Source organism: Theobroma cacao, chromosome 10, assembly GCF_000208745.1.
Source record: "Theobroma cacao cultivar B97-61/B2 chromosome 10, Criollo_cocoa_genome_V2, whole genome shotgun sequence".
Lineage (NCBI taxonomy): Eukaryota > Viridiplantae > Streptophyta > Magnoliopsida > Malvales > Malvaceae > Theobroma > Theobroma cacao.
This window is the reverse complement of record NC_030859.1, coordinates 2,324,968-2,346,077: the sequence shown is the minus strand read 5'-3', so window position 1 is coordinate 2,346,077 and position 21,110 is coordinate 2,324,968. Positions and strand designations below refer to the sequence as shown.

Sequence of the window (21,110 nt, the reverse complement as noted above, 5' to 3'; positions counted from 1 at the left end):
TTCGTGCTTATGGTTGAAAATGTTTACTATGCTGGAAGAGATCCTGGATTTCTTCGTGCTTATGGTTAAAAATGTTTACTATGCTGGAAGAGGGTTAGCATCATCTCCTAGTGGTCCATTTCCATTGTCACCCTCGTTACGAAATAACTGACGAATTCTGACGGAATGTTATAACATTTCCGACCAATTTCAGATCAAATTCCGACCAGAGGCCTCTGGTTCAACGGGTGGCTTGTCGGCTTATTATCCAAGTACTAGTCCTGATCGAATACTTAGATCATGAATATTTCCTTCAAAACTAACAAGGGGATTTTGATGGAATTAAAATTGTTTTAGTTGCTATGGAATTGCTATTATGATGGTGAAGATATGGTAATGTCTTTTGACGTTTTGTCGAAAGATGTCAAAGTATTGTATCAGGATTCACACTAATTTATTTATAAAAATACATTAATATATAATTGATATGAAATTTATTATTTAATATAATAATTGTGAACCGACTGTCATGATCACAGGATAGATTAACTTATAAGATATTACTTGCTTCGATCTCGTTAACAGTTTTTACCTTATAAAAAACATTTCACAAGTGAAATGATGTGAATATTTAAATAATTCAATTGTGTCGACTGGAAATTCACGACATGCTCAGGGGACCGTGGTCCTTCGTTGGTTTAAAGCTCATACGACACCGCATTGTAACGTCAAACTTCTTATCTGAAAAAATATACCGTCACCGTGCCACAACATGGCACGCTTGCCCACACAAAATTATACGTGGCAGCATGTAAGCCGTCTCCCTGGAACCGTCACAGTGACCATAGTCTAATTCACTCCACACGCACCTAAGGAAAAACGTGAAAGCAAGGAAAAAAGGTGAAAAAAGAACAATAAAAGTAAAAGACTGGGTGGGCATTTTCAGGCAGTCATCGCCAACCCAAAAAATAGAGAAAAAAAATTTATCTACACATTTCTCCTTCCCTTTCTCTCTCTCTTTTTTTCTGAAGAAGCCCTAGATTTTCTCGGCCTTTTCTCGCTCTTTTCTTCGCTTTCTCGGGAAAAAATGGTAAACACTCATCTCCTGTTTACTCCACTCTCTCTATCTCCTAACCTCTAAACATTCAAATTTGAATTTCTTTTTTATTTTTATTTGATACAATTTTTTTTAATTTTCGATCTGAAGAATTTGTTCCCCCACCCCCATAAAATTAGGTGCAACACTACTCCAATTTAGGGTTTGATTAGGTCCTGTTTAGTTCCCCCGATCTGATTTCGATGTTCGATTCGATCTTCACATCTGACCGTTTCGTCGATTGTGATTGCGTGTCTGATTTTCAAGCGTTGATTTTGTTATCCTCCTGCGGTTTACTTCATTTCGCAGTTTTATTTATTTTATATAGAAATTAAAATATTTTTATTTCAAATTTTAGGGAATTTTATTTTATTTTGAAAGGTGTAAATTTTATGGCACATGAAAGTTATTTTAATTTTTTTTAGGCCCATCTACCTTTCCATGATAATGGCATCAAAACGTGGTCGATATTAGGCTGTTGATTCTAATTGGGACTAATTCGCTAAAAAAAAGTCCTATTTGAATTTATTGACTACAGTTAGGATTAGGGGAAATTTTAATTATCCCAAAAAAATAGAGGATATGTGAATGATGAGCTTGAGAAAATGGAAGGAATAATGTAGGCACTTTAGGCAAAGCAATTCAGAATAAAAGGAATAAATTCATGAACTTGGTAATGTTAATGGGTTGTGTCTGGTGGGAATTGGTCTTGAGGGATGGAAGGTTATTTTGAACTTTTTAGCATTATCTGGTTGTTAATGCTTTCATTCTTCAATTTGTTTAATTGTTTGATAAAGTGGGATAAATATGAAAATGGGCCTTTCCAGTTGAAGAAGTGGGTGTAAACTCTACAGTCTGAGAATCTTTTCCTTTTGGTGGGTGATGTATCCAGTTGTTAAGCTATTGGGAAAGTGCATTCGCTTACAAGTTACACCCTCTCTTAACAATGAATTAAATTGAAAGGCTTTATTTTTGTGCCAAAATATGTATTTGTGTTTTCATTAAATATGCTTAGTAAGGATTCTCATTGGTACAATAGCCCCAGGTAGATTCTTAATGATTTTCGAGCTTGTATCGTTTTTGAGGATTCAGTGGTCCGCTGGCAATATGCAGTATGTTTTCTTAGTTCACTCGGTTGATGCATGATACTTGTTGAGATGGTTGTGCATGATTTGCAGGCAAACGCGGCTTCAGGAATGGCTGTGGATGATGATTGCAAGCTGAAGTTTTTAGAGCTGAAGGCTAAAAGGACTTATCGCTTCATTGTTTTCAAGATTGAGGAAAAGCAAAAGCAAGTTGTTGTTGAAAAGCTTGGTGAACCTACTGATAGCTACGAGGCTTTCACTGCTAGCCTTCCAGCTGATGAGTGTCGATATGCTGTCTATGACTTCGATTTTGTGACCGAAGAAAACTGTCAGAAGAGCAGAATTATTTTCATTGCCTGGTAACATGAAGTGTTAATGCATTTGTAATGATTTTGGCCTGTTCTGTTCAATCTTGCCGTTCATGGATCTCTGCTGAATTGTTTCACTCATCTGTTAACATTTATCGTGAAGGTCTCCTGATACATCAAAGGTAAGAAGCAAGATGATCTATGCCAGCTCCAAGGACAGGTTCAAGAGGGAATTGGACGGTATCCAGGTAGAGTTGCAAGCTACCGATCCTACTGAGATGGGTCTTGATGTCATAAAGAGCCGCACCACTTAAATGCATCACCTACTTTGCAATGGAAGTTCATACCATCTGGTTCACTTAAATGTAATGTCTATAGCAAATTTGGAACTTAGAACTTGCTTTTGATATTGGGTTGTTGTTCCTGAGTTCATACTCTTCAGTCCTTGTCTTGATTTGTTATATCTATGGATTCATATGGGGTCAGTACCCCTTTGGTGTGATATTTACTGACTCATATAGGATGGCTTGTGGGGTACCAATCTCATTGCAGTTTGAATATTGCATGCCTTCTTTCTTTATGTTGGATTGTGTATAGTACTGTTTTCTCTCTCTTCATTAGAGAGATTTTACATCAGCAATTATATAGTACTTTTTGTTGGTGCAATAATTCTCCTATGACTTGCATTTGAACAAAACAAACTGATTTGTGGCCTTGAAACGATGAAGGGAAAGGTTAGGCAATGTTTCTTATGAAAGGGGTATTCTTTGATTGTTCTTTGCCACCAAAGAAAGACTATTAGCCTGATGTCATATATTGGTGATGATAAATGCCTAACAATAGTTTCTTTTTTTTTTTTCCTTTTAAATTCATATGAAAGCTTGTTGGCTTTTGGGTCAGTCCAAGGAAATAAAGATCTTTCTTGGGTCCTAAATTTTATCCTTTCTTCAAAGCTTCAAATGGAGAGTCCTGAAAAATCTAATGGGATGTGATTTCCATTGAGGAATTGCAATCGTAACATATTTTTTAGAAGTGGAATTATTCTTTCCTAGAAATGAAAAGTTTAAAAGTGGAAAATGTTTTGTGAGATATTATTTATTAAAAAAATAAGCAAAATTCTCATGCAACAATCTTTTTTTGGTTCCTCAATAAAAATAAGTTACTAACTTAAACTTATTCACTTGTTAAAATAAAATTACGTAAATTTTACCTACATTTTTTACGGTTTTAATTCACAGAAAGATTATAGTATTAATTTTATTTAATGAAATGATCAAAATATTCATAATTCAAAATTTTACATATTTGTCTAAATTTAAAGATATTTGACAATTTTATTAAGAAAAATGAACAATGTAATTTTTTGAGAACAAAATTTATCCACAAAGAATTAATTAGAAAAAGAGTGAAGAAAAAACCAAATGTTATACAAAATAAATTGAAACCCATGAAAGATGTAAGTAGAGTTTACATAATAAAATGAATACGAGATTCATACAGAGATCAATAATTTTAAGGATATAATACCTTCATCTGGATTAAAAACTCAAAAAATATTTTTTTTAAAAAAAAATCTTAAAAAACCATGCTCTTTTTCATTTTTTTTATTACAATTATCTTTGATTTTTACCATTGGCCCATGCTACTCTAACCCATGAACTCCCTCTGGTGAGCTACTCGTCACCTAAACATAAACCGAGAACAAAAAACGCACGATGCCGTTTTCAAAATTCGAGCTACGTGCTCTTTCCACCTTAAAACAACACAGTTCCAAACGTTGACGAAATCCCAAAACTCGAACATCTCAATTTCCCAGGTAAATTAAACTCCTCCATATATACGTATACATACGTATATAAAGTCTTGCCCTTTTCCTTTTCTTGTTGTTTGGTACATTGGATTCATTTTGTTCTTATGATCTGAATTTACGTTAATTCCGTCGTGTTCTTTTTCCAGAGTCTGGTGGTTTTATTCTATAATCTGTTCGAAGAAATGAGTTTGAATAGAAGCAGGAGCCCGCCACATGGCAAGAGGTTCCGAAGCATCGAACGTGTCTCCTACCGTGACGCACCTCACTCCAGGGACCGTCGGAATCATCGGTATGAAATTACCTTTTCGATTGTTTTAAGGTTATTTAGAATCTCTTGTTTCACCATAATTTGTTAGGTTAGGCATAATTTTGAGGCAAGATGGTAAAAGAAGCTGTTGAGGATTTGAAATGCAAGGATCGGGGCAAGGTATTGCTGAAAGTATCGGCTCTGATATGAGATTAAATGGGTTTCTGCAGCCATTTCTGCTTGGTGGGTTAAGGATTTAGTCAAGGATCTCTTTGTTTTGATGGTGAAGGGTACCCGCAATAAGAACCCTAAGTTGGATAACTGTCTAAACTTGGCTGAACACTTTGGGGTTGTTGCTGTGATGCATAAGAATTCGTCAATTGGAAAAGACAGGTCATTGTGAGAAAGCAAAGATTTGACAGAGTGATTTTAAGAGATAATGGTTGTATGATGTTTACTGAGAAGTGATCTCGAAACTGCAAATTTTCTTACTTTATCTAGTTCTTCACTGCAAATAATTTCACTGTGAGCACCTTGTTTATGTGATATTCGTGCTGCAGGGGAGCCGGGTTTTCCCCGTTTCTAGTTCGTTTGTATTCTCACCTCTGGTGTAAGTCCCAAGCTAGTAAAGGGTACTATCCAAATGGGTGGATTCTAGTATTTAAAGATGATATCAATTGAATTGTTCTGCAAAACAGACCAATTCATTTTTACTATTGTAAAATTTATGGCTCAAACTTTTGAGACTCAGGTTGGGCTAATATTTGCAGCTTTTCTCATTGTCTAACCCTTGTCAGACAGTTTATTTCTGCATGCTTATAAGTTTTTCTTTTGTCTTTGATAACCCTGGTTTTGTTTCTCAGGCAAGATTATTTGTGCAATAAGTGTAAGCGACCTGGACATTTTGCAAGGGAATGTCCAAATATGACTGTGTGCAACAACTGCAGGCTTCCAGGGTGAGATGAATTCATCCTCATTTAATTAATGTAGAACCTTTCACTTAGCCAAAAAGAAAATGGTATAACCTTCCATGTTAAGTTTTAGCTTATTTCTTGAACCGTGATTGTCAGTTTTGATCTGTTTGCTTCTTTTCCTTATTTTGTTGTAGTCACGTCGCTGCTGAATGCAACTCAACCACTATGTGTTGGAACTGTAAGGAGCCAGGGCATCTTGCCAACCAATGTCCCAATGAGCCCGTTTGCCATATGTGTGGCAATATGGGTCACTTAGCTCGTGATTGCATAAATCCCGGACTTCCTGCTCATGATGCAAGACTCTGCAACAACTGCTACAAGCAAGGCCACATCGCTGCTGACTGTACTAACGAGAAGGCTTGCAACAACTGTCGTAAAACCGGTCACCTTGCTCGGGACTGCCTTTATGAGCCAGTTTGCAACATTTGCAATATATCAGGTCATGTAGCCCGACACTGTACTAAGTCAAGTTTGTCATCAGACATGGGAAGCCCTTTCCAGAACATTATTTGCCGCAACTGTGGCCAGCCAGGCCATATCAGCCGTGACTGTGTGTCCATTGTCATATGCAATAACTGTCATGGGAGAGGTCATCTTCATTATGAGTGCCCTTCAGCCAGGATGTATGACTGTGTTGGTGTACGTAGGTATTAACTACTATTAACTAACCGATGGTTTTGATAGGATTCACTTTTTAGCATACCTTGGTTTGACGTGTTACAATTTGATTCTGAATTGATTTATTATTCAGGTAATACCCCATTGCTGTTCTAGCCCATGTTCTATCTAAAAGTTGAAAAGAAACAGGGTTTTACCCATCAAGGCGGCTCCAAGAAATCAATATCTAGTATAATTCTAATAGAATTTACAAAGAAACAGTGGAAGGTATGATGGCCCATCAAGGCGACAAATTATATTATAAATCTGATACGATAAAATAATTAAACAGTCAGCACGTTCTTTGATTCATTTATGACTTTTTCTCTCCTAATGCCTATATGGAAAAGAGGAAGAAGGCAAGAAATCTTAATTAAGAGACTAAGAAACGTGCACCTTGGAGAAGCAGGAGAAGACCAGCACGGCAGCACCGTCTAAACCCTACACTGATCGATGCTATGAGGTCAGCGCTGAGCCAAGTCTTGGCTGACCCTAGCTCTCACTCTTCCTCAGCTCTCATTACTATAACTCAAGGCTAGTTCTTTTCCCATGGCTATGATCTTGCATGGGCACGTTCCTCCCCGACAAACTTCGTCTCATGTCATTCGGGTTCGACGCTCTCATGACTGAACTCCTCTCCTTTCCCATGCCTACCGTTGCTGCTGTCACGGGCCATGCTTGGCTGCTGGGTTCATGTTGGCATTGAGCCACTTCTTTTAAAGTTTTTTTTTTAATTTTTAATTTTTTTTAATTTTTTATCCTAATTATGGTTCACTAAACAAACATTTTAAGACAAAATCTTCACGTATTTATCTTTCTTTCTTTCTTTCTTTCTTTCTTTCTTTCTTTTTTGAGTCTTTAAATTCTGTAATAACTCAACCAAGACAACATAATAATGATGAAGGGAACAGTAATTTTAGAATAAGAAAACAATTTTATTACGAAAACTTAAACCTTATAATAGTGTTTAAATAATAAATTTCGTCTATGTATTATCAAAACGTTGAATTTAATATCTCTATTATAATTCGTATAAATTGTGTTCATATGCTTTCAAAATTGATTAGCTTTACATCAATCATTAACACCATTAAGTCTATTCCATTAAATTTATTAAATGCATTAACCATTTAATATTGTATAAGCGTGGACTAAAAGAATAATTATAAAATAATTATATTATATATATAAAGTTTTATATATAACAATAAAAAAAAATTTAAAATTGAAATGTGGCGTGTATCACGACCTTAGCTCCATTGATAAAGGTTAACTTTAAAAAATTATTATATATAATATAATTGATTTATCCAAATGTTTGCATTGATCCTAACGTCATCCTTTGATGTGAAATCCTACATTAAAAATTCAAAAGGAAAAATCCTATTCAAAAAATTAAAAAAATAAAAATTCAAAAGGAAAAGCATCCAAAATACTAATCAAAGTATCAACCACTGCTTAAAAAGATAAAATGCTTTTGACTTTAGTGTTTGTGGACAAACTATACACGGCAAAGTTGATTGCTACCAAAACATTGGCAAGAAAAGTTCTTCTGTTCTTTACTAAAAAATTCTCACTTTGTAATTATATATTTTAATGCAAAAAAAAAATACTCAAATTTTAAATTTTTATCCATTTTTTTCTTTTGGCACATATAAAAGGTTAAAAAAATTAATTTTAAGCTTCAATTTTTCTTAAAAAAAGTAACAAAAGCGAAATCAAACTTAAATGGTTTTCTTTTTGAATAAATATCATCTAATTTTTATGCTTGACAATTTTATTTTTTAAAAAATTATTTTTTGTAACATTTCGTCCCTTGGGATGTTGATTAAACTAGAACGATATTAGAAATTAAAAAAAAAAAATTGTGATCATTGATGATATGGGAAAGCATAGGAGATTGAATGAGAATGTGCAAACTAAAAATAATATTTTAATATTAAAATAACAATAGAAATAGAATAAATAAATAAAATATTAAAAACTGATTTTGAAGAGATAGGTTCGACCTAAGTGGGAGAATGAGATATTTATAAATTGAAGAATTTTAGCATAGGAAACTTTTTAGGGTGGTGGTCGAAAAAAGAGTTGAGGGACTAAATCATAAATAATGAAAAGTTAGAAGACTAATGAGCAATTAATCCAACATATTTAGTTATTTATTTATTTGTATTTCTTCCACACTAATGCCATATTGTTTGCCGAATATATATGCAAATATGGATAAGAATTACAAAAGTGTATACATGAATATATATATATATATATAATTTACTAGTTGTAAGTAAAATTGCAATATTAAAAATATAAAAGAATTTGAAATTCAAGTGGTGAATAGATGACACATAAGAAAATTTATATGTACCTGAAAAATAAAATATAATATTTGTGAAAAAAAATTTAATATGTATATATATTATATAATGACTAGTGTAATAAGTAAATGAAATACAAGAACCAACAAAACCATGCCACGTATGGCCCGCCACTACAGGGCCTTATAATGCATGCAACGTCAACGATGCGTGCAAGTCGGGGAAACATGTGGGCCTCAGGTGATAAAAAATTAATTAATTAGATTGAAAAAGTCAGATTGGAAAACACTTTTGACTGGAGACTGCGCCCATTACTTCCAACTATCAGGATCTGCCCTTTTCTCCCTGTGAAACCCGATCACTCCCAAACAAATATTCAAGAATTTTGAGCTCCCAATACTGCCTTGTAGTTGGGGAAAGGGCTGAAAAACGAAATTGAAAGAGAAGGGAAAAGAGGTAAGCGTCTCCTCAATTTTAAAGTTCAAGCTAATGTAACTTTGATTTTCGTAACCAGTGCTTATCAAACCATCTTTGAAGGATTATAAGCTCCACAATGGAATCTTGGGGTTGGGAAATTTGCTGAAGAAGTAAGAAATTATTAGTTTTAGACATTATATTAAAATTAATCGGTTAAAAGTTTTCAAATTGTTTGTGATAGCCATTGGTGCCTCGGGTTGAAAGCTTGCTGGAGATTGTGGTTAAGGTGGGGTTAAGCCGTAAAGGTAAGAGACTTGGGCTTTAATTATTAACTCTTTACTATATTTTGTTGCTGGTTGAAAGAGAATTTTTAGATGAGCTTGAGATTAACAAATTGTATTATAATAATTATTGCAAAGAAGTTGCTAAAGAAAAAGATGAGCTTGCTGGAAATTTGAATTTAATGTCTTGAATTAGAGGTTTCCGGTGGAGTTATTGGGTTCTTGGAGGTAAGGAAAATGAATATAGTTAATTGGTGTGTAGTTTCAATGTTGAAATGCTAGTTAGAAGCTAGTAAGAAATTATTGAAATTAAGCTTGAATGTTGTGTGAATTAATATGCAGATTCGGCCTAGAAAACTTTTGGAGGATTGTTGAGAAGATGAATTGAAACCTTAAAAAGAGAGTTGGACAAGGAAGAGAATTAAGCTGCTGAAAAGTTATTAGAAGTCTAGAAATAAAGGCTTGTTTGAGCCAAATTGGAACTGTCAACGGTGAGTGATTTAGGTATGGATATGTGGAATATAAGTGCAATGTTGAAATGTTAAATACAAATTAGTATAAATCGTTTGGAAATTGAGCTAGAGTATTGGATATTTGAATATACAGATTCAAGTAGGAGACTTTAAAAGCTTGCTGAAATTTTTTTTGGTGAAATTACATAAAGTTAAAGGAGCGGTCAGTATTATTGGTGAGAATTACCACCAATTGAGGTGAGAATTACTATTGAATATCGAGCACGATCGTATCAAGTTTACTAGATATGCCCACTATTAGAAATTATTCTATTGTGTTGAGTGAGATACTGGTATTTGAATGAACTTGGGTTGCATGAGCAATTAGTGACTAAGGATGATCACTAAAGCCGTTTTTATCTTTTGTTTTTGTGGGCATATTAAAACTATTAAGTTGCTTCACAAATGGGAAACAAGTCCTTGAAATATGATGAGATTTTATTATGTTTTGAGGCATTCAAAATTGTATGTATTACACTCTCTCGTTTGAAGGCCCTAGAGTGGCTATTAATGAGTTTTCTAATCTGCCTTGGTGGCAATTTTTATGATGCTTGAGTGAAATATTTTAACTATGCCATGCTCATTGATTTTCGTACGTGAACTTGCTATTTTAATGTTAACTGATTTTATGATGAACTTGGTTATATATCGCTCACGGCTTTCATGATTTAAACATGCATACATGCCTTCTAAGCTTATGATTGAAAGGATTATACGCATTTGAAATTCCATTGGATTATTTTCTTGGGTAAACCTAGGTCTTGTTACCACACCAGATTTGTGTGGTCTTTGTGCACAAAGGAGCGATTATTGATGATTGATATTTGATAATAAAGAGGGACTTGAAGCCCTAACTGATATTTGGTGACGTAGAGAGTTCCCACAAGTAGGTAAAGGAAACTTGAAGCCTCAGCTCATATTTGGTGCTGTGGGGAGTTCTCACGAGTAGGTAAAGGGAGACCTAAAGCCCCGATTTGATATTTGGTTTGTGAGGAGTCCCTCGATTAGGTGGTGATGTTATTGATATGAGAGAGAGAGCCTAAGGGTTATACTAGACTTACCTGAGGATACCCTAATTGATATATTTTTATTAATTGAGCATGGCATTACTATTATACTTGCTTTGAAAAAAAAAATCATGGTTGTGATTTAATTGTTTGCATGACATAATGAAAGTTTACTATACTTGAGATTGTCATGGTTGAATGATTTTATCGAGCATGAGATTTTTACATTGCACAAGTGATTAAAAAATGAATTTGAAATTAAACTCAAACATCTTTTATTGATTTGTACATGATTTATTAACTCTGTAAATAGTTTATCTCATCATACATATATATTATCATTATGCTTTTATCAAAAGCTTTACCTTAATGCTTGCTTCGCTTCTTGTCTACTTACTAAGTATGAAAGACTCACCCCAATTAGTTGACAATGGCAAATAAGAGAATTAATTGGGAGCAGCTATGATGAGGGGATTTCAGCTTGCTGCATAGGTAATTGGTGTCTTGCGGCACTTCCTTGTGTCACTTCGCTGTCTAGATGTCAAGTTGTCTACTATTTTTAAATAAAGTGATGAATTTATAAAACTCTTTTGAGCCGAGGCCCTTGAATACTATTTGATTAACTTTAAATGGTGTAATGTTTGAAGGTCTACATTTTAAGACATGTTGTATATATTTTAAATCTCTTGTTAAGAATTTTTATGAGCATTTAAGAATTAAATTTGCAATTTTGGTTGTATAGCATTGTTAGTATATGATAAAGGAAAGAATATATTTGGTGAGATTGATACATTTAGAAGGCTTGTCGGGTTGTGTAGGCTTGTCTACATGACTTATGCACCGATAACAATCGTCGGAGTGGGTCGTTACAATCTTGGTATTAGAGCCCTAGGTTTAAATCGAGTCTTAGGAATTCTTGAGTTTATCAGCAGAGTGTTGGGACTAGTGTAGAGTCTTGTCCGTGGTCCGTGATTGCAACACGAATTATGGATAGGAGGTTGCATGAACTCCCAAGTCTTAGTAAGCCACCCATCATTAGTAAAGAAATGTGAAATTGCTGGTAAGGCTCATCTGGAGAAAGATGACATGAGCCACCATTAGAAAGATTTTAGAGCTGGACGCTCCTTACGAAAGGTTAATGGAACGACTTACAATTACGACTAAGGGTCGTGGCTGATGAAGCGAGACTAATAGGTTTGCTAGAGCTTATTCATCCCGTGAAGTAATAATTATAGCCCATGGCAGTGAATTTGAAAGTTGGGTTGATTGGTAAGGACCAACAATGAGTTTGCTAATTAAGTAAAGGTTGAGTTCTTGCACAAAATTTTATTTCTGTTCTTGCGAACGCAATGGTGGGCATTGGTTAACATGATTAACTCAAGGATTGTAAATCCGAGTACTAAGGGAGGTATAACACGATATTCTTGTGGATGAGAATTGTTGGGGGATATATGCGTGATGAGCATGGAAGGGTTAAAGCAACAGGCCATCAGTCAAGTGGCTGTAAGGAAATGGTAAGCTCTAAACGGCTATGTATTATGAAATATCTAATGCCTACATGAGGCAAGAGCATGGGGTGGTGTTATGCATGTTGTGAGATCACATGCACTTTATAGACAGACATATAATGGAGGGGGTTTACCCTGATTAATAAATTAATGTCTAAAGGCTAGGTTAGAGATCAAGCATGCCTTAACATAAATGTTGGATATTATTATTTGGAGGGCCAAACATATACTTGATTACTGATGAGGTCAATAGGTTGACTAACGAAGAAATATGAATATTGATGCCAGGTCACGCATTAAATTATAGAATGTTGAGAGCCACTGTAGAATGTTTATAACACTTGATAATTGTTTTGAGAACTCCTTGCGTGCTGTTTTTGTGTAAAAGACGAATTTATAGAGCAATAATAAATTGCATAATTCTGATTTAAATTTAAGTGACTTTGGATATTGCAAAAGAATTATGGCATGTTTTTTGAAGTTAATGAGATGGCATATATGGCCAGCTTGATTTAAGTGAACTGTGCTTCATTGAAAGCTTTACGACTTACCTTAAATCTATGATTTAAAATTGATAGTTCTTTAATTAAAACATATATTGATATTTTTGGGTGAAACTTTCAGAGACTTTGATGATATTATGATTATGGGGTCGATGTGGGTAGTGCCCGGGATTTGCTGTTGATGATTGTGAGGAGTCCCACACGTTATAGTTAGGTCTCCTGAGTCAGAACACACCTTAGACATTTCTGACATTATCATGGGGCATGGTGATTATTAACTTAAGCTTTGGAATTCATGTTTGGATTTGACTTAAATACTAATAATAAGTATTTGTACACGCCATATTTTATACCTTGAGTTTTAGCTGGTTTTGGAAGTTACCATGATCTTAAACTTGTACTTAAGTGTTGTTGGCACACTTATGTCTTTAAATAAGATTTGGGATGGTGTGAAATATGTAACATTGAGCAATTTGAACATTTTGGCATGAGAATGGCATACCTCACATAAGAGTTATGTATGGATTTTTAGCAACATTGAACTCCTTAATATCATGGAATGCTTTGAAATACATGATTTGGTTTACTTACTAATACCACAGCATGCTTTGAATTTATTACAATTTGAAAATTTATTATGGCTGGATTTTTGTGTATACTGATATTGGTACTTATATAGCATAATACTAATTTCAAATGGAATTACAATATCATACTTGCATGATTAAGTTGCTTCTTGATTTTGAAGGCCAATTTGTGGTTATATCACTCTAAGTATGAAGTTTGAAATTCAATAATTGTATTGATGTTAAGGAATGCTCTAGTGGAGTCTTATTCATGAGCCTGCTATTGCAAGCATACTACAATGATTAAAGAAAGATAGTATTTCATAAGTATACTTGGTGGATTTCAGAAATTATAAAACTGATGAAAGAGATCACTGATGGAAACTTGTTGGAATCTAAGTGTACAATTTTAGGACACGCATCAAGTCAAATGTTCAGAATCTAGATTCAATTATGGGAAGTGGTGGTAATGGAAATAACTTATGCCAAAGGCATCGGAAAAGCCTTGATGAAGGCTAGGAGAGAATTGACGTGAGATTTGGATAATAAGTGAATAAATGTGGATAAATTACTACACTATCAGTATATAGGCCAAGGCTTAACAATGTTAAAAGAATATGGCTAGTAATAAGATAATGCCAAGTATGTGGCATACTAAAAACTTATGTGTATGATATAAGGTGTTAGTACATAAGTATACATTTGAAGGTTTTTAAAAAAAAAACATGAAAAGCTTAGAGAATGATGTGCTAAGTTGTATATTGCAAGTCTAATAATGTGATTATGCTTGAACTTTATGAGTTCATAAATGATGGTGTTTAGTAACCTGAATTATAAGTAAAAAAAAGAAAAGTGTTTAAATGTCTTGAGGAGGATGTGTCGAATTGATATGCAGCAAATATATATATATATGATCAATGCTTATTGATATGAATTGGCGATTTGAGATTTACTAAGGGCCATATCACTTGTGTTACATGCCATATGAATATATATGATGTGTGAATGGTTATATTTGTGTGCTGGGGGGCCTAGTAGTTGAACTATAGGTCATGAGGCTATATTTTGTGATGTTTAGACTTGAGATATGATCAATGCTTATTGATGTGAATTGGTGAATTGAGATTTACTAAGGGCCATATCACCTATGTTACATGCCATATGAATATATATGATGTGTGAATGGTCATATTTGTGTGCTGAGGGGCCTAATAATTGAGTTGTAGGTCATGTGGTTATAATTTGTGATGTTTATACTTGATAAGGTACACAAATATGTGAAGTGTGAATATGCTGGCATGGTTATAGTTTTAATTTAAACAAAAGATTTGAAGCAGCCTTGGTGAGGGGAAGCATAGGTAATTGGCATCTGATAGCACTTCCCTTGGGTCACTTTGTTGTCTAGATGTCAAGTTGTCTACTATTTTTAAATAAAGTGATGTATTCATAAAACTTTTTTAGGCCAAAGCTTTTGGATACTGTTTGATTAACTTTAAATGGTGTAATGTTTGAAGGTTTACATTTTAAGACGTGCTATACATTTATTTTAAATCTCATGTTAAGAATTTTTATTAGTATTTAATAATTAAATTTGCAATTCTGGTTATATAGCATTGTTAGTATATGATAAAGGAAAGAATTTATTTGGTGAGATTAATATATTTACAAGGTTTGTAATGTTGTGTAAGCTTGCCTATATGACTTATGCATCAGTAACGGTCATAGGGGTGGGTCGTGACACCTTTGGTCATTATATTAGGAAATTAATGATATAATATTTAAAATTTTTTAAAATTATTTATAAAAATTTAAATAAATTTATATTTTTTATTATATTTAGCTAAATTTTTATACTTTTATTTTAATTCAAATAAATTTTTACAAGCGAAATTGTTGTTAATTAAAACATCATTTGTCTTTTTTTTTATATCACGTGACATGTCGACATATTATAATAGATTGATAATATAACATATTAACATAATTTGTGATTTTTTTACTTTTCACGTCAACATCATATAAATATAAAATGACAATTAGTCAACTGATAATTATAATAAAAATAAAAATAAAAATATAAACATTAAAAAAAAGAAAAGGAATTTGGATTAGGTCAAATAATCAGTGCAATGTAATCAAAATCTTGAGTATGAAATTTTTAAGTATTTTAAATTTTCTCAAAATATCATTTTCATAATATGTTGAAAAAAGAAATGTATTAACTGTTCAAAAGATAGTAGAAACAAACAAGAGTGATTAAAGATATTGTTATTCTGATTTCGTTTTTAAGTTCATGTTGTTCAAAAGATAGTAGAAACAAACAAGAGTGATTAAAGATATTGTTATTTTGATTTCGTTTTCAAGTTCATGTTGTTTTTTTGTATTTAAAGTGCAACATTGTAATTCTTTCATCACAAATGTCTCAATTCCTTATTCAGAAACGGAACAAGGTTTTGGCAAAGAGCAAATCAGAAGAAGAAAAAATGTGCATGTGCACGGTAGAGAAGAAAGGTAACTTGTTCATTTTAACTTTGACCGGAGAAGACGAGCATCGTCTAAACCCAACTCGAATCGATGCAATCCGTTCAGCACTGAACCGAATTCGATCTGACTCCACCTCTCACTCTTGTTCGGCTCTCATCACCACCGCTCAAGGGAAGTTCTTTTCCAACGGCTATGATCTCGCCTGGGCTGGCTCTTCACCAGACAAGATCCGTTTGATGTCTTCCAAGCTTCGAGCACTCGTCGCCGATTTAATCTCTTTTCCTATGCCTACCATCGCTGCCGTCACTGGCCACGCCTGTGCTGGCGGATTCATCTTGGCTTTTAGCCATGACTATGTTGTTATGAGAAAAGATCGAGGGTTTTTGTACATGAGTGAAATGGATATCGGGCTTAAGATTCCAGCTTGGTTCATGGCCCTTATAAGGTGATTCTATATTTCAAAAACTTTTTTCACCCTTATACGTATATCTCCAATGAATATTAGTATATATATATATATTATTTATTTTATTTTTCTTTATCATTAGCTGCAAGATCGGCGACCCTGTGGTACGACGGGAGGTGGTGCTGAAAGCGAAGAAGTTGACGGCGGAGCAAGGAGTGAAGAGGGGGATTGTCGACGCGGCGTATGATTCTGCAGAGGAAACGGTGAAAGGGGCGATTGAATTGGGAGAAAAATTAACTCAAAAAGGATGGAACAAACAAGTTTATAGTGAAAATAGGAAGCAGCTTTATAAAGAGATTTTGGATCAGCTTGGCGTCGATGAAACCACTGATGATTTGAACAAAGTCTCAATTGCAGCCTCCAAACTGTAGCATAATTTCCAATGTGGTTAGAGAAATTAAAGAAATATTTGTCATAATTTAAGATTAATTTTAATTAAAGTTTGTATTCATATTTCTTCTTTTATTAATTTTGGTTATTATAATATAAGTAAGTAGAAAAAAATAATTTTTTGTGATTTAAGATAAATTTGGATATGTAAACAAGTGAAAAGAATTATTGTGTATTAATGAAGCAAGAGTATGTTTGCAAATAATATAACAAAGCATGAATTAATGAAATGAATGTTTGGGAATTCAAAATAGTTAATGGTTGGGTCAAAATTGGCAAAATAGAAAAAAAAAAGTTGATTGGCCTTTTTTATCCTTGAATGAAATGCCAAGCAATGGTATTAATTTATATTTACAATTTGTAAAATCTATGTCTATATTATATAATAAAAGTGAGTTCAAATTGAGATAATTGGTTGACATATGATGCCCTTAATTGAGTGACATGTGACACTGAATTGAGAAGGGAGGGAGCTAGGTTAGGATTTGAAAGGCTTTTTTGTAGTTTTTTATTCTGTCGAGGGCTTCTTTGGTAGTTTTTTATTCTGTCGAGGGCTTTGTGGTCTTTTCTCTTAGTTTCGTTGTCCAGAAATTTTTTTTCCTCTTCTCTTTTTCTCTTTCATTTTTCTCTCTTTCTTTCTTCCAAACGTTGCTTTTCCTTTCTCTTTCTTTTTGCTCTTGCTTATGGGGATAATTGGTTGACATATGGTGGCCTTGATTGAGTGACACGTGGCATTCAATTGAGAAGAAAAGGTACTAGGTTCGGAGTTGAAAGGCCTTTTTGTAGTGTTTTATTCTATTGAGGGTTTTGTGGTCTTTTCCCTTGGTTTGGCTGTACGAAAACTTCTCTTTTCCTCTTTAGTTTTTTTCTCTTTCTTTCTTTTGATCATTGCTTTTCTTTTCTCTTTCTTTCTACAGCTTTCAATCTTGTTTTAATAAAAAGAGAAGAAAAGAAATTGATGTACTTTTCTTGAAAAAATTTAACCCTCACTTCTCTTTTTCTTATCCAAACTTTACCGTATCTTTCTTCTTCTCTCTCATTATTGACTAAATTTTTTTAAAAAAAGTAGCCATTAATTTTAAGAAGAAAAAAGAGAAAATCGATTGTCATTTTATAGTCTAGCATTCTATATCTTGTCTACTCAAAATTCAAGTTGAAAGCATACTTGAAGAATAAATGGTAAACTTGTTTGATCGAAAAATCATTCATTGGTATGGTAGTGTCAAAAAATAAAAATCTCAAAATAAAATGTATGTTTTTTCTTACTTAATAGATTCTTAATTTTTTTTTAAGATGTGATTATGTTACTTGCAATAAGAATGATGTTTGTTTCCGCTTGTGTAATAGGATTGTTTGCTTCCTTTATAAAAGAAATTTTTTAAAATCCATACTTTATACAATCATTTCAATCTATTCAGATCTAACTCCAACACTCCATTCATCCTTAACTGATTAAAATGAGCTTCAACTAATTAAAATTTTTTACACTCGAGTATTTGACTTATTGACTGGTGCATGATCTCTCTATCTAAAGTGTAAGATTCGAATTCCCCCTCCCCTAATTATAAAAAAAAATATTAATTAAAATTTTTTGAATTTGAATTTCTTCATTTTAGCTCCCTTCAACGGTCAACTTTATTTTAAATTTGGACTTTAGCGCTTCAAGATTCTTCAAGTCTTGTGTTCTAACCAATTAACCTCATTCCTTAACTGATTAACACTCCTCTATCTTTAACTTCCAACACCTACTTAATTAGTTAAGTCTTATGTTAACTAATTAAGGCTTTTCTGTCTTTGCATCCACTACCCTTTTTAATCAGTTAAGCATTGTGTCAACTAATTAAGACTTCTCTGTTTTGATTTCTATATAGTACCCAACTTTGCCTTAACTGATTAAGGCTTGACGTTAATCATTTAACAATGTTCTGTTTTCACTAAGCCTTTTATTCTTTGATTCTTTAATTGATTAACTCATTTTGTTGACTTGTTTCCAAACAATAAATATATTAAGGGTTTTAATCTTTGTCCTGCACACTTAAATAAATAAAAACAGATATAATTAATGCTACAATAAATCAATCGCCAATATGGACTTAATGTAAAGTCTTTCGTCTAAAGACTAATATGAGATTACAACGAGATGATTTAGACGGACAATCAAGCAATGAAATTGAGGCATTTGGACAATGGTTATTAAATATAGATGATGGAAATTCAGAAACAACTATACATGAAAATGAAGATGATTCGTATTTGGTTAAACTACTTGATGATTTACTACTTTCATACACAGATAATCCAATAAAATAAATATTGTGATAGTAGTTTATGATGATTTTGAGAAGTATTATGTTGATACTACATATTTGAAAAAAAGTTGTGATTACCCTTACAATGAAATAGTTGATTTGATAAATGCACATACGCTTAGCTTGGTATTAGGAGAAACAAAGACATACTATAGCAGTGATAAAATTTCTCATCCAACAGATCGAATGTTAGAGCTTGAATTACTTTACCTAACAGAATTCTTAAACTCACTCAAGTTCCCTAATATACTTGATCATATTCTCAATCTTAAAGTAGGTTGTGTGATTATGCTATTGAGAAATATAAACCAAAATTTTGGATTATGTAATGGCACTAGACTGGTCATTACACAATTGGATTCAAACATTATAGAAGGTAAAATTATATATGGTATACATGTTAACGATAAATACTACATTCCTAGAATAGTTTTAGTAATAAAACATAAAAAATGGTCTTTTATTTTTAATAGAAAACAATTTTCAATTAGATTATACTACGATATAACTATCAACAAAAGTCAAGATCAAACACTTGATAAAATTAGTTTATATTTACTTAAACTAGTTTTCACACATAGTCAACTATATGTTGCTCTTTCAAGAATTACTTCACGTCAAAGATTGAAAATTTTAGTCCAAATGATGGTGAACAATCTTTAAATGAGACAATAAATATTGTATACAAATAAATATTTGACAACTTACCTCCAGGTATATAACATAACTTCTTTACACTTTTTTTCCTTTATTTCAATGCCTTTGTTTCAATTAATCTAAACCTCAATAACAATTTGCCATTTTCTTACCGCAGCCCAACGGGTCAATGAAGCGTTGTCTTCTCTACACTTATTGGACAAGAAGATGAATTGAATTTAAAAGTGTTACATATTTATCAACTAGATTCTTCGCAATTAAAAATATTTCTAAGCTATAACTTTTAAGTTATTCAAACACAAGTAAATAATTTTTCCTAATACAATACAATGCTCACAAGTTTTTCAATATAACATACTTTACTTCTTTTTTTTTTCATAATTGATAGCATACTATATTATTTACCATGCACATTGAATATTACACTCTTCCTGATCATCTATATATACTTTAATGTTAATAATTTAGTTAGTTGTGTTGTTCTGATAACATCAACTATATGATTAAAGTTAATAAGTTAATAATTTATTCAACTATATTCTTTTAACAACATCAAACAGATAATTAAACTTCTATTCAAAATAATGATAAGCTTCTATACAATATTTCGAACAATACCCACAAAATAATGAATTCCTAATGCAATGCGCATGAAACACTCTAGTAGTACTAAAATTTAGGACATCAAATGGGGGCATATTGAAGAGTTCAAAAGTTATGGGTAGATTGATGTAATTGTTGTCACATTGAAGCTATCAAAATGATAGAAAATATGTAAATTACAAAAGTTTTTTTCTTCATTATTATAAAAAAAATACTATAGTATAACTTTTATAAATTAATATTCGATAAATTAATAATCTCAATTAAATAATATTTCAAAAGTTAAGTGATTTTTATAATAAATATTTATAGATAAAAAAGAAAAGAAGGAAAAAAAGCATAATACTTAAAAAAATTTTAAAATTATTCAAATGAATAATAATAAGTTTTTCTTTTTTACCACGTTCAATAAAATCTTTATATTTTCATTTTATATTAAATAGATCCTTATTACTAATAGTTGACTAATTATCGTTAATTAAAATATCATTTATTATTTTATATCTATATGACATTAATGTAAATGGTGAAAAAAATCATAGGATCATGTCATATAAATATGTCACATTATCATCTATCATTACATGTCAACATACCACATCAACAACCACGTGATATAAAAATAATACGTGGTATTTTGATTAATGACATTTAATCAACTAATAATCATAAAGATTAATTTGATTGAATATAAAATTACAAAGATTAAATGTAATAAATGAAGGCATAATATCTACAAAAAAGCCCTTAAACTATTTTAAAAATTTTAACTAAGCTTTTGTACTTTTATTTTAAGCCAAATAAATTTTTATATTTTTGTTTTACATCAAATAAGTTTTTATAGTTAATAGTTGACTTAATTAAAATATTACTTATTATTTTATGTCAGTGACATTGATATGACATATTGATGTTACCAATATAAAAATGACAAGC

General features: G+C 32.3%; 3 protein-coding genes across 10 annotated transcripts; all 3 read left to right on the top strand.

Annotated features, from left to right (window-relative positions):
- Positions 844–3,048, top strand: LOC108663822 (actin-depolymerizing factor 2-like). The gene is made up of 3 exons (XM_018129553.1): positions 844–1,069; positions 2,254–2,519; positions 2,632–3,048. Exons 1-3 carry the CDS (start codon positions 1,067–1,069, stop codon positions 2,780–2,782), a joined length of 420 nt encoding a protein of 139 aa, XP_017985042.1. The 5' UTR covers positions 844–1,066; the 3' UTR covers positions 2,783–3,048.
- Positions 4,149–6,321, top strand: LOC18586139 (cellular nucleic acid-binding protein). 2 transcript variants are annotated; one of them, XM_007009349.2, is made up of 5 exons: positions 4,149–4,284; positions 4,425–4,567; positions 5,389–5,481; positions 5,634–6,146; positions 6,251–6,321. In XM_007009349.2, exons 2-5 carry the CDS (start codon positions 4,461–4,463, stop codon positions 6,252–6,254), a joined length of 717 nt encoding a protein of 238 aa, XP_007009411.2. In that variant the 5' UTR covers positions 4,149–4,284; positions 4,425–4,460; the 3' UTR covers positions 6,255–6,321. The 2 variants fall into 2 exon arrangements, with proteins under 2 accessions (XP_007009411.2, XP_017984108.1); XM_018128619.1 differs by having other exon boundaries at positions 5,634–6,277.
- Positions 8,751–16,680, top strand: LOC18586138 (enoyl-CoA delta isomerase 1, peroxisomal). Of its 7 annotated transcripts, XM_018129540.1 has the most exons (6): positions 8,755–8,927; positions 9,130–9,193; positions 9,512–9,660; positions 9,776–9,879; positions 15,704–16,194; positions 16,298–16,680. In XM_018129540.1, the coding sequence occupies exons 5-6, from the start codon at positions 15,749–15,751 to the stop codon at positions 16,584–16,586; spliced, it is 735 nt and encodes a 244-aa protein (XP_017985029.1). In that variant the 5' UTR covers positions 8,755–8,927; positions 9,130–9,193; positions 9,512–9,660; positions 9,776–9,879; positions 15,704–15,748; the 3' UTR covers positions 16,587–16,680. The 7 variants fall into 7 exon arrangements, with proteins under 7 accessions (XP_007009406.2, XP_017985029.1, XP_017985030.1 ...); XM_018129541.1 differs by lacking the exon at positions 9,776–9,879; XM_007009342.2 differs by lacking the exons at positions 9,512–9,660; positions 9,776–9,879 and adding an exon at positions 9,009–9,058.